Raw genomic sequence first — 13,730 nt, 5'->3', positions numbered from 1 at the left:
CGTAAAAGAAAAATCCAATAATGTTTCTAAAAATAATTGATTCATAGACTCCCCACACTACTTTTGCTTCAGTCTTCAACTGCATTCCATAACAGAGGAGTTCAGTACAGTATACATAAAGGCTGAAGTCCTTAGTACTTCTAAAGTTTAAAGTATTTTAAAAGTAGCTGTGAATAATATCCCCAGTAAGGCTGAAATTCTATGAGTCTTTTGGGTCAGGCTTCAGAAGTAGTGGTTTAAAACCAGCCACACATGTTCACACATCAGCTCAGTTGCTGAAGAACTGTTAGGGAACACCCTGAGGATTCAACCAAGCCCCAAGAACTAGTGCAACCTGAGACCAATAAAGGATCAGAGGATGAGGAATGGAGTGCTATAGCTCCAGCTATAGATCCTGAACTCCTCTCAGAGCAGGCTCTAGTGGAGGACCCTCTTTCAGAAATATCCTGGGACTTACCTGCTCTCTCCCCAAAGTCAACTGCAGATGTACTGGGCCCCTCCATCACCACCCAGGAAGGGGATGCTGAGGCCCCACCTGTCCCAACCCCAGCTGCTCCACTCCCACCTCCGCTTCTCCAGGTCCAACCAGAACCCAGGGGTCAGCTGCAACCCCTTGGGCTCATCGAGACCTCTGTCTGGCTCGTATCCAGGCCCATGAGATCCTAATCTAGTGCCCCAGAAGTGCATGCCTCACTGCCAGGAGGCTGGAAGCTAATGGTTCTTCTCATGAGGAAGAACAGCTGGACTCCTCATGAGTAGGGTTTGTTTGGAGTATACAAACATGGCTCCTTTCTGGAGTATTCATGTCACTTCCCTTCTCTGACCAGTTGCTGGCAACAACTGCTCAGACAAGACCTTGTCTCCTGAGCCTACGCCAGCTCAGAACTGGAACCCCTGTGCTCTTGTTCCCCAAGCCTCTTCAGAACTCCCTTGGCTCTCTTGCCAAGCCTGCAGTTCCTACAGCTTCCTGACTTGGACTCTAGTTCCCGACCAGCTTTCAGGCCTCCGCTTCTGGGGGACATCTGCCTCCACTACCCTGAGTCTACCTCAGTGCCTGTGACCTGGTGAATCACCTGGAGCCTGGCAGTTGGTCTGTATTTCCCTCTTCTTTCTATCAATCCCCTGGTAAATTCTTCATCTTGAGAAGACACAAACTGTTGAGAAGGCAGATATCTAAAATGGTTTCCAGTGAGTCCTTTTATTGCATGTTACAGTGGGCTTGGCCAATGGCCTAAAACTCTCTATCAACGGAAATAATTCTAATAATTAGTGTGACTTGCTAAAATAATGAAGTGCATATTTATGCATGTGTGGTAGCTGTGCATTCATGTGTGTTAGGTATAGAAATAGTGGCAAGGAAACTAGCAGGTTTCCTTCTATAGTCTATGTTGTCTCAACTTTGTGAAAGTTCTTCCATGTGAATCTGTATTTTGTTGTCAAATGATCTCAACCTGAGATTCAAAGATTTCTTCAACTACCCTATTAAATGGAGGCCAGTTTTGATGGTAAGGATTATTTGCTCAATGACTTGCCAAGGAGATCTTTGACTATCAAGTTTGCTGGTGTCCCCCCGCCAACCCATTACCATTTTTACTATGTAACAAACAAGACTGGTTCACATTAAATACAGTACACATTTGTCCATCTTCTATGGGGGGGGGGGAAGGAGCCAAAATAAAGGACAGTGCTTTTCCACAAACCAATGCTTTTCTTGACTGAATGATTGATTAAGTGCCATCAAGTCGGTCCCGACTCTCAGCAACCACGGAGATAGATTCTCTCCAGGACTATCTTACTATCTGTCTTCAACTTGGCTTTTAAGGTCTCTTGGTGTTGCATTCATTGCTATTGTAATCAAGTCCATCTACCCTGCTGCTGGTCATCCTCTTCTTCTATTTCCTTCCACTTTTCCCAGCATTATAGCCTTCTCAAGGGAGCTAGATCTTTGCATAATGTGTCCAACGTATGATAGTTTGAGCCTGGTCATTTGTGCCTCGAGTGAAAATTTGGGATTGATTTCATTCTTTGATCCATTTGTTTGTTTTCCTGGCTGTCCATGGTATCCTCAAAAGTCTTCTCCAGCACCAAAGTTCAAAAGCATCAATGCTCATTTTATCTTGCTTCTTCAAAGTCCAGCTTTCGCATCCATAGAGTGTCACGAGGAAAACCATGGTCTGAATGATTGCAATCTTTGTAGGTGTAGACACGTCACGGCATCTAAATATCCTTTCCAAGGTCTTCATTGCTACCCTACCAAGTGCTAGTTTGCAGCATATTTCTTGACTGCTGGATCCTTGACTGTTGACGGTCGATTCTAAGGCAGAAGCTATCCACCACTTCAATGTCTTCATTGTCAATTCTGAGGCTGGTTGCTGTATCCGTTGTCATTAGTTTAGTCTTCTTTACATTTAGTTGTAGTCCCATTTTTTTCACTGTGCCCCTTGACTTTCATTATTAGAGCTTGCTGATCATCCACATTCTCAGCTATCAGAGTGGTGTCATCAGTGTAGCACAGGTTATTGATGTTTCTTCCTCCAACTTTAAAACCATGTTCATCTTCTTCCAATCCAGCTTCTCTCAGTATATGTTCAGCATATAAATTGAATAAAGATGGGGAAAGTATACAGGCTTGTCTTATTCCTTTGCTGATCTGGAAGCAGTCTGTTTTCACCATGTTCCATCTGGATTGTGGCTTTCTGTCCCGTGTATACGTTTCTCATGAGAACAATGAGATGTTCTGGGATGCCCATTTTCTTAAGGATATTCCACAACTTGATATGGTCAACACAATCGAAGGCTTTTCTGTAGTCAATAAAGCACATATTGACTTCTTTCTGGTATTCTTTGGCTTTCTCAATTATCCAGGGTGCATCAGCAATTATGTCTTTTGTTCCTTAGCCTTTTCTGAAACTAGCTTGAACATCCGGCATTTCCCTTTCCACGTAGGGCTCTAATCTACGTTGGATGATCCTGAGCATTATTTTGCTAGCATGTGAAATTAAGGATATTGTGCGATAGTTTGGGCAATCTGTTAAGTTTTCTTTCTCTATAGCTCTACTATACTCACCATTATAATATGTTTCTGATGCAAATCATTATTATTCTATAGATGAGAAATTGAGGCTGAAAGACAGCATCCCAGTTCATAAATTCAACTAGGGAGGCACTAGGACTGTATTTGGTGAAGCAGAACATGTGTGTACTGTTTTTTCTTCACCAAAAAACTTAAGGAAAGGATAATTTACAGTACAAAAGTAGTGGGTGGAGAGATGGACAATGTGTTTAACCCTTTCCATAAACAAAATAGCCATTGGGATTTAAAACTAGGTATCTGTGTTAAATGTATAACCTCAAAGGCACCAAAGCCTCTCTTCAAGGGTTTGAAATTTCCTGTAGGGAAAAAAGGCACCTAGAAGTGATAGATGCATAAGCACTCCCTTAACTGGTTGATGCTATTTATTTAATTTATTTATTTATTTATTTTATTGTTAAATTTATATACCGCCTTTCATTAAAACAATCCCAAGGTGGTTTACAGCAAAATTTAAAAACAAGATGGTAAAAAAGACACAATTAAAATATTAAGTGAAAAATATTAAACAAATCTGATTAAAAATTTAAAACAAAAGCATAAAAGCAATTACAGAGTACAAAGAGCAGCAGCAGAGAATCAAATAAATGCCTGGGCAAAAAGCCAAGATTTTACACTCTTTCTAAAAGCTGTGATGGAGACCTAGGAGCGAATAGCCACCGGGAGAGCATGATGAGAGCCCAACCCTATGTACAAATCTGTGCGTTTCCCCCCCAGTACTTTGGGCTTTGAAAACCAAGTCTATTGCACTGGCAATAATATAAAGAGGTAGTGATCTTATTGTCTATCAACAAGATAAGATAATTGGGGTGATAATCTCTCCACTAATTACTAATTAAAACATTAATATGTTAAGGTAAGATTTTGCAAGCCATCAAAAAGCCAAAAGCAGAAATGTTTATTACATTTAAGTAATATTTTTTCCTATTTTCTATTTAGATCCAATACATTACAAATGCCATATTCCCTACTTGTAAACTTATATGTAACTAGGAATTAAAAATGGTAACACATGAACTATTTAATAAGGATGTGCACAAATCAATTTCTTTGATTCAATTTGTGCCCAAAACAAATCACCCCTGATTTGTAGCCAAATCTACTCCCTCCAAATCACCCCAGATTTGATTTGTATTTGCTTTGATTCGATTCAGATTTGGACCACTTAACAAGGTCCTAGGGGCACCAAATTTGGGTGGTGGGTAGGTCCTCATGGGTGTCACCTACAACCCAAATTGAAAGGCAGTGAGACGGTTGATTTTTAATGAGTTTTCTTTCTTTTTTAACTGATTTTGAACATTTCCACCTTAGGAAACAATGGGGATTTGAAGTGGTCATATCCTAACCCTAACACGGATCTCCAGCTTTCACTTTTTAAAAAAAGCCAAGCTCTAGCCCTTGTAGAAGTGGAGTTATGGAACAAAATGTGCAGTCATTATTTTTCAGGTGTTTAGTATATAATAACTTTTCCTCATAATGAATCCCTATGAGGATTCATTGCACATCGTCATTTCTTCTGTTCCTTCTGTCACTGTATAGTGCCAACTGTCAACTGCCATGTGCCAACTACACTCCTCCACACACACACACACACACACACACACACCTGCAAGACAGGAGGGTACTCATTTTAATTTTTAGGAATATTGAAATGTTTAGATTCTTTGGTGTCTAATAACTTTTACTCATAATGAATCTCTGTTAGGATTCATTATACGCCTTCATTTCTTCTGTTCATTTTGACTATCATTGGACTGTGCCAACTGTCAACTGCCATGTGTCAACCACACACACACACACACACACACACACACACACACACACACACTGGGGTACTCAGTTTATTTTTAAAGTATTTTTGAGGTGTTTAGATTCTTTGGTGTCTTCATTACACACCTTCATTTCTTCTGTTCATTTTGACACCACTGCTTGGAAGGTGGGGGTGGGGAATTAATGGCATCCCATATTCCAACTAATCTCACAACCCACAAGCCACTGGGTACTCAGTTTATATTTTAGAAATTTTTGAGGTGTTTAGACCCTTTGGTGTGTAAAGAGCCCAAACACTTGGGAAAAAACCCCTAGAACATAAACTGAGTAGTACCCCACTGCCTTGCGGGTGGGAGTGGGGTGTAGTTGGCACATGGCAGTTGACAGATGGCACAGTTGAAAAGACATTCAAAATGAATAGAAGAAATGAAAGTGTGTAATGAATCCTAATAGGGATTCATTGAGGGAAAGTTATTATACACCAAAGAATCCAAATACCTGAAAAATAGTGACCACACATTTAGCTCCATAACTCCACTTCTACAAGGGCTAGAGCTTAGCTTTTTTTTAAAAAAAAATGAAAGCTAGGAATCTGGGGGAACTAATAGGAGGGATATGAAGCTCGAATCGAATCAGGTGTGATTCGATTTGTACCCGAATCTAGCCAAAGGACCACAGGGGTGATTTGTTTTGTCTCCAAATCACCCGAATCGGCTAGATTCGAGAACAAATCAAATTGTACCCAAATCAGTTTGCACATCTCTACTGTTTAATTATTTTCAACAGCATTCAAATACAACCTTAGTTCTTTATCCAGACTGCTGTTAAATGGGTGTAGAACATTTTGAAATCTACTGTTAGCAAATGACTTTTCTTTTTAAAGTGTTACTGACTTTTATCATGTTACGTTGGGAAAACTCATGGACCATTATCTTAGATTAGTTCATGCAGATATATTCTGCCACATGATTATGTATGCATGTACTTTATCTAGAAATAGGTTAGTTTAAACCAGACTGTGCATGTAGTGTGTGCTGGCACCTAACCATGATGATAGCTACCCTTTCCGCAACAGTTAGGATGAGGACATGTCTTCAGGCTTACTGCTTTTACAGTCTGATTCACAGAAATGTTTGTTTATGAAGTCATGCACCCAAGTACAAGATTGTATGAGAAATCCAATAGCATGAAACACCTTTTTAGTAAAGGACACTGTAGATTTATGAGTCAATGATGATCTGATTTATTATTAGCCTATTATGACATCCTTTATGACATCCAAATTATTTGTTTTCTATACATTACATGGGAAATGGGTTGCAAAATTATACTGGAGCTTCTGCCTGCTAAAAAAAATTCTTGTAGTGCAAGAAACTGATGAAAAGTAACTGCAGAAGAGCACAAAACTATAACAACAATAATCTCTTCCAGCCAGTTTACAGTAGCAAAAGCTCTCTTGGCAGCCAAAGAACTTGCTATAGTACTGGATTGTCCAGCCTCTTGTCCTTCCACTAGGTGGGGCCATTCACACAACCCTGTGCATGCATGATTGGGTGGGCAGGGGGAGACAGGGTTCAATCTCCCTTCCCCCAGACGACCACTCTAAGCCCCTGTGGCACACAAGCGGCGCGCCCACATCACCAGCACTGCTGGGAGCAGTGTGGGTAAACAGAGGCCAGGACTCATTGTCCCAGCCTCTGAGAATCCCACAGTGTATCACACACCGAGCGCAGTGTACTGGGGGATTCCCTCAGGGGACGGGTGCTCTAGGCACCCGCATCTGCTCTGCAAGCAGCTCGTGCTGACACATGATGCCAGGAGCTGGCTTAAGGAACCCTAACAGCTGGGCTTTGGCATGGGTTTAGCGCCATGGCACTGCCACGATCCATGTGGATCCCAGCAGTTCTCACAGGCAGCCAAGCCCAGGCTTGGCTGCTCGTGAGAACAGCCTCAATAAGTTTCATGCACTGGGATTCTAAGCTAGGAAAATACACCAGACATAGCTTTCCTACTGACACAAGTGTGCTAATATAATATACAAACAAAATTTAGGTTACACTGATACAACTGGTGCTGTAGTATAGAGGGTGCTGGTTCAGTGCACTTGGGTGTATGCACACTCATACATGCACAATATCATGCTAATGTCAATAACCATCATGGATTGGGCTGTACTTGTTTCAGATGCTGGCAGCCAACACAATGTATCTTGTTTAATTTTCCAAAACATAACATTAAAAATACCTTCTCCATGCATATACATGCTGACACAGAGCTATAGCTCTCCCCAAATAATGTTAATACAGTGCTTCTCTCTCTCTCTCTCTCTCTCTCTCTCTCTCTCTCTCTCTCTCTCTCTCTCTCAGAGTTATGCTGATGTGGAGAGCTCTGACATTTGCCAAAGGTATGATTTTGGCTGACAGACTGGTAATAAATGTCCCTCCTTCCTAGTGTTCTCATTTTTATTTTATTTTTTGGTGGGTCAGTCCTTATGACACTTTTGGTGGGCAGGGGCAGAAAGAGATGCTTAACTATGTATAGGCATATCAACACCCTATGGATAGATGCGGCCAAACAGTTCAGATGAAGTCCTAGACAGAGCATATTACAGTAGTTCAGCTGTACACTAACAGCAGAAATGGATGATTACAGAAAAGATCAGCCTGAGAAAGAAAATGCAGAAGTATCACTGTTTCAACACAAGTGAGAACAAGCACTTCTGGCAAATGGTACTACCTGAACACCTGGTAATATATGTAGATTTTAACAAGACCTGAACTGCAAGCTTGTAAAATGCAGGAATGTTTCTCTAATTAGGAACCCTACCCTAGTTTCTTCACTCCACCTTAAATATTTTTACTTAATACTTAATCTGGATTGAAATGTGGCTAAAGTGGAAGGGGCTGCTTAGAATCCACAGCCAGTGTTCGTTCTCTCTTTTTTTTCCCCATCTGTGTGCAGAATGAGTTTTGTTCTGGGTGGCAGTATCAAGGCAGTGTGTGTGCACATGCATTCAGAGTGGGGCCTTCCTGATTCAACCTGAGTGGGATCTAGAATTTATTGAGCAGACATTAAAAAATGTGTGAGCATGCACGCACATGCCTTAGAGGGCATAAATGCTTGCAGATGGTAGCACACATTGAATGTAGGGAGTTAAGATGGAAACAACTAAATAGAAATTATCTGAGACTGGTGTGGACCAGTGTTCGATGGTAGCAGTAATTTTTAATGTGGTATTTGCATTCTCCTTCCAATACAGCTTTAAACTATGATTGGGTTCTGCCTGCGAAGAAGCAATGTTGCTACTTAGCTAGAACAATCAGTCTCCATGACAAGGCCAGAAATGCACAGATTAATAGGAATGAAGGGAAGATCCTGAATGCATTTGAGAAGAGAAGATACAATCAAGTAGCTCTGCAAATATGCTAGTTCCAGTACTCCAGGGGGGATAAACCTGATCATTCCATGCAGTAAGACTTTAGCCCCATTAACACATTATGTTCAACACTCGTACGAGTATACAGAGTACCCAAGTACAGTTATTCACATGTTATGTTGAACAGAAGTACAGCAGTACACTTCCTATTTGTACCATTTGGGGACCTGTACCCAGGTTGACTTTTAACATGAATGTAATTATTGTCATTCACATAAACACATATACGAGTACAGATCTGTACACTTGTATGGCATAATGTCTGAATCAGACTTTTGAATTGTTCTGCATGGAATGATCAGGGTTCATATACAATGCAGAAGTAATATGTTCCACTCCCAACCTAGGCCACAGTACTTCCACTACCACCCATGTGGCAGCTCTCCATGCATGGTGGTAGTGACTGTCAGTCAAAAGACTAGAGAGAAATGAGTATTTGGAGCAAAAGACCAGATATAATTGCCCGGTCATAAATGGGAGTTGATCCAACCACTTATAATAATAATTGGCTGTAAAATGATGTTGCCATGTTAGAAGATGTACTTTCAGAGTGCACATCACAGGACATGCCCTCAAAAACACCGCTTACCACTTACAAGAGGCATAAAGAAAAGCACCAGATGAAAAGGCCTGGGGAGTTGCTGAGCCATCCACTGCATTGTCTACACTGCACTCATTCCTCTTGCATGATACAATGGATGGGAGTGCGAGGTGGAGCTTACTTCCATAAGTGAGCAAAGTTGCATCAAAGTCCTCTATTTTCTCATCATTTTGTTGGATGCATGTAAGCAACTCCCCATGTTTGCAGCTTGTTGATCGTATACCCTTTCTATATGATGACTTACAGTAAACATTTCAAAAGCTTAATGGGACTATAGCTTATAATCCTCCTTACATTCCCACTAAGAAAAAAATGCATTTATTTAGGTTGTGCTGGTGGTCCAGTCATTACATTCTGAGTTTTTCTTTTAAAAATATATATTCCTTAAGAGACTGTCTTGGAGAATAGCTGCCAATTTCCATTTCACAGCAAACTTTCCTTATAGCACATAAATTAGAGAAAGAAACACATTGTTCCAAGACGACTTCTTTAATCTTGTTAACTAGACAACTTTTTCCACATCCATCTGTGGAAACCATCACACATACACCAACACACCCTACCCTCCCAATTTTCCACAACCATCTGCAAACACTGATGTTGCATTATAGTCAGACTAAATAAGTATCCCATTGAAATTAATGGGGCAAGTTACTAACTTGTCCCATTAATTTCAACGGGGCTACTCCTGAATACATTCATCTGAGTGTCAGTCTCTGCTGCATTCAATTCAAAAATAAAAAGCAGGCAAGAGTGACAAATGTTCAATGTGGATCACTCTGTAAGATGTGTGGGAACATTACTTTGTAGTTTTAAGTAGTTATAGAAAACTTGATTCCCCTAGGCCAGGATCCAAGGAGTTGCTCGGGCTCAAGATGGAGCATAGTAGACCTGTTTTTACTTTAAACAGCAATATCTCACATTAATTTTGTACCTGATCAATTTCAGAAGCAATCTGCCAAGTGGCACAAGGTGCTGAGACAAATCGAAAGACCCATTGAGTTCACAGAGCTTCAAAACTCGTTGGAGTACAGCCCTACAGCCAAACTACTGGTTACATGGGAAAATCTGTTACTGATCTCTCAGCTATGCTTTTTCACAGTCACTGAAGGAGAGAAGACTGCTAATTTGAAAGTAGTGACAGTGCTGGGTGTTTAACCCTTTCCTCTTGTTCAAAGAAGTATTTTAATTATAAATCAAAATATTATAGCTAAAATATGTTCATATTCACTCAGTGCATATATCTCCTCAAACAAGAATTGTTGAGTCTTTCATTTGTATATAATGCAATTATGTACAAAAACCCTAGGTTGCCATGTTGGTTCATTAGGGGGGAAATGCTCAAGAGGAGCTCTGTAGAATTAAAAAGCTTGTTCACTACTTTGTGATATTTAGTTGGTCCTAGTAAAAGTAGTACTTTGGATTATGAAACGATGTAGCAATGCTTGTTCATGGACCTTTCTGCATTTACATTAGTTAAGTTTTCTCTCTTAGAAAAGTACCGTGTCAATTAAAATGGATGCAAGTAGCCCAGAACTAGGAACTTGGGTAGCAAGTTCTGAATAAACAATTACAGTTAATCCACTTTTTAAAAAACTAAAAAGCCTTTTGAATTTAGGAAGGGTGAACCACAGTGACCATTCTCAGATAAGCAAAGCACATGAGGAGAGCATGGTGACGGTGAGCGGAGTTTAGAGATCACCCACTCACTCATCTGATGACATTATCACCACCATTACCTTGGCTCTAATTTTAGCTCAGCATCTTATTCCTAGTTGTCATCTCCTTAGCCACTGATCAGCCCTACACCTTTGAGTAAAACGTTTCCTTTATACTGACCTCTGGGGACCAGAAAGACAATCTGCATAATCCAAGCTGTTCTCTCCAGGACTTAGTTAAACTCCTCCACCTGGTTCGTGCTTGGAAAGTGCATCTAATATAAAACACTGGGTCATCTAAGTGGGAGGTATCCCTCTGTAATGTACTACAGATCTGGAGCAGTTGCAATAAGTTCAAGCAGGACCGCTTCAGAATAAAAGGGACCTCTTTTAAAGTGAACAGGACATCTGGATGTATACCCTGTTCAAGATGTCACATCAAAAACGTTTCTTCAGTGCTGTTATTACGCCGCATAATCATTTGGCCGCCCCTATCCTATCCCGCCTCTTAGAGGCTGCAATCCGAACTCTCTAGAACTTTCTTCCAAGGGTCTTATTGCTCTTCTTTCGACGGGTACTAAGCAGAGAAACGCCTGGCAAAAGCTTGTGACAAAGTGGGGAGCACGGCAGAGAATGGTGAGCGTCTGTCTTTCCGATAAAACACTAAGCAGACCCCGTTGACTTGCCAGGGGAAGGCGGGGGTGGGGGGGAAGAGTAAAGCAATTGTCTCACCAGGGCCAAGAAAAGTAAGTGTGGCTGTGTGGGGTGGAATCCCAGGCGTCTCTATCCTGTCATATAAACAGCTAACGCGCAATACAATTCAACGCAACTGAGGGGGTCGAAAAGATACAGCCAGAGAACCGTCGAACAGCGAAAAGCAAAAGGGTGTCCGGCTCAGGCAAAAAATAAACAGGAGCTAAGACTAGCTCTGGTTTGTTGAAGCCAAGAACTCTCCCCTTCAGGAAGCATTGCTCCTCTGCCCCTTACGCTGCGCGCACCCTCACCTCATCGCGCGCCAAAATCCGCCTCAGCTCGACCTTTCTGCCAGAAAAAAACGCGCCCTTCCCAAGCCCCGAAGACAGATTTTCGTACCTGAGAGCCCCCGTCCGCTCTGCTGTTTGTCTCCAGTTAATCCCAGCGGCTGGTGGGCGTGAGAAAAGCTGGAGCGCGTCGCTACTGCTATTGCAGCCGCTGCTACTACAGCAGCTGCTGCTGCGCGCCCCTTGGCTGCGGCGGCTCCAGCGCCGGGCTCTGCAAGTTTCCATAAAAGTCCCGGTGCGCAGCCCGTTCCAGCATTCCAAGCGAGCCCCGGCCCGACTGCAGCTGTCCCGACACACACACAAGGCGGCCAGCCCACCGACCCACCCACCCCCCTTCCCCACTCAGCGCTCTCGCCGCGCCGCATGGGGCCCCTCTCCGCCCTAGCCAGGTTATTTTGGGCTAGAAGCGCCGTTACACTATAAATATCAAGGGACGCTAAAGACTATAGAATTCCTCGACCATGCTGGATCCAGGAAGGCTCTCACTCCCCATGCAAGCGAAAGACCGGGAGAGCGGAGCGGGGGAGAAAGACAAGGATAGCGTTTGTGCCATGGCTCAGCTGCGGCATCTGTTTCTATTCAGTACCAAAACTTGCTTAACCCTGGAAAAGTGCTCTTGAGCAAGTGCAGAGTGTATTCCACTGAATATCCTCTCAGATGAAGGATTAAAGATATAGGCTTTCAGATTAGAAAGTCTGTTTCCGGACAGATTTGAAGCCAGGCATCTCTCTTTTTTAGACATTAAACACTGGAGGAGACAAAGGATTTTGCTTTATTCTAAGTCCAGGTTGAGTATGTCCTCTATATGTCATATCAAAGCAAGTTGGTTCACAGGAAGCCCATCTTAGCTTCTGTAGGGAAGCCTAATTTGTTATTTAATGAAAACCAAACTAAGACATCACCCAATGTATGTGCACACTAAAGTTCACAGAATTATCTCCACAAGTACAGGCCACATGTAGAGAGACATTATTTCCAATTTAACAACTTCAGACAACAGCTTCAGCTAGATCTACAAGACATCCACCTTACTATTCATCTTTTGAAAAAAATACTTACCCTTAAATTTTCAAAAAGCGCTCCCCTGCTCTTTCCTTCCAGACTCATAAATTGTTCCGGGCCTGTTGATGGAAGCTGTTTAGGGTACTGATCAACACCTGACACACTTCACTTTTGTCTACTAGGAGAACTGTTTTGTGGCCAAGGTTCTGGTGGCTTTTTTTATAGTTCTGGACACACTGAGAGCAAGTAACTAATAATAGTAACTTATCAGATAATTGTGGTAGCCGGAAGTCTAGTCAGCACCAGCTGTAAACCAGGCAAGACACATCAAAGCACCAGTGTGTTCTCACTACTTCGCTAGTGATTAATATGATAGCATTACCCCACAGTAACATGAGCTTTCTACACGCATAACCACCCTTCTGTTGAGATGAGTTAATGCTTGAGCATCTAGGACCAATGTGGTGTAGTGGTCAGAGTGCTGGACTAAGACTGGGGAGACCCAAATTCAAATCCCCATTCAGCCATGATACTTGCTGGGTGAGTCTGAGCCAGTTACTTCTCTCTCAGCCCAACCTACCTCACAGGGTTGTTGTGAGAAGAAACTTAACTATGTACACCAGGCTCCTTGGAGGAAGAGTGGAATATAAATGTAATTTTTTTTCTAAAGGACCAGTAACTTCTGCTCCCAAATTACAGTTGTGCCGTTGAGTCAGTGTCGACTCCTGGCGACCACAGAGCCATGTGGGTTTCTTTTGGTAGAATACAGGAGGGGTTTACCATTACCTTCTCCCGCACAGTGTGAGACGATGCCTTTCAGCATCTACCTATATTGCTGCTGCCCGATATAGGTGTTTTCCAAATTACTCGGGCCTTTTTTCTCACTTTCCCAAAGGATTATGGACCTTTCAGGAAACAAACAAAAACTAAGTTTATTTAGTTCAGAATTATAATCTGGTTCAACTCAATTGGATTATCAAAACATAGAAGAAGATTAAATATTCTTCTAGGTCCGGCCTGCACAACATGCGGCCCGGGGGCTGGATGCAGCCCGCAAGGCCTTTTTTCCTGGCCCCCAGGGCTATTTCCTCTTCCTCCCCCTGCTGCTTAAAAAACACCCCCCCCCCCCAAA

At 42.2% G+C, this 13,730-nt stretch overlaps 1 protein-coding gene across 8 annotated transcripts in view; it reads right to left on the bottom strand.

Annotated features, from left to right (window-relative positions):
• NEXN (nexilin F-actin binding protein) overlaps positions 1-12,804 on the bottom strand; it is a 44,394-nt gene extending 31,590 nt beyond the window's left edge. For 5 of the 8 annotated variants that reach the window (XM_053247954.1, XM_053247956.1, XM_053247957.1 and 2 more), the window contains exon 1: positions 12,656-12,804. Coding sequence is in view for 1 of the 8 variants with exons in the window: in XM_053247953.1 (XP_053103928.1) it covers positions 12,656-12,703 (48 nt within the window). In the remaining 7 variants the exon portion in view is untranslated. Of the gene's footprint in view, positions 1-11,648; positions 11,789-12,655 lie in introns of those variants that run through there. The other 3 variants (XM_053247953.1, XM_053247955.1, XM_053247958.1) reach the window with 3 other exon arrangements.
• Between the last annotated feature and the right edge of the window lie 926 nt (positions 12,805-13,730).

This window comes from Hemicordylus capensis, chromosome 4 (assembly GCF_027244095.1).
Source record: "Hemicordylus capensis ecotype Gifberg chromosome 4, rHemCap1.1.pri, whole genome shotgun sequence".
In the NCBI taxonomy this organism is placed as follows: domain Eukaryota; kingdom Metazoa; phylum Chordata; class Lepidosauria; order Squamata; family Cordylidae; genus Hemicordylus; species Hemicordylus capensis.
The sequence above is the reverse complement of the archived record's forward strand: the minus strand, read 5'-3'. Positions and strand labels throughout refer to the sequence as shown.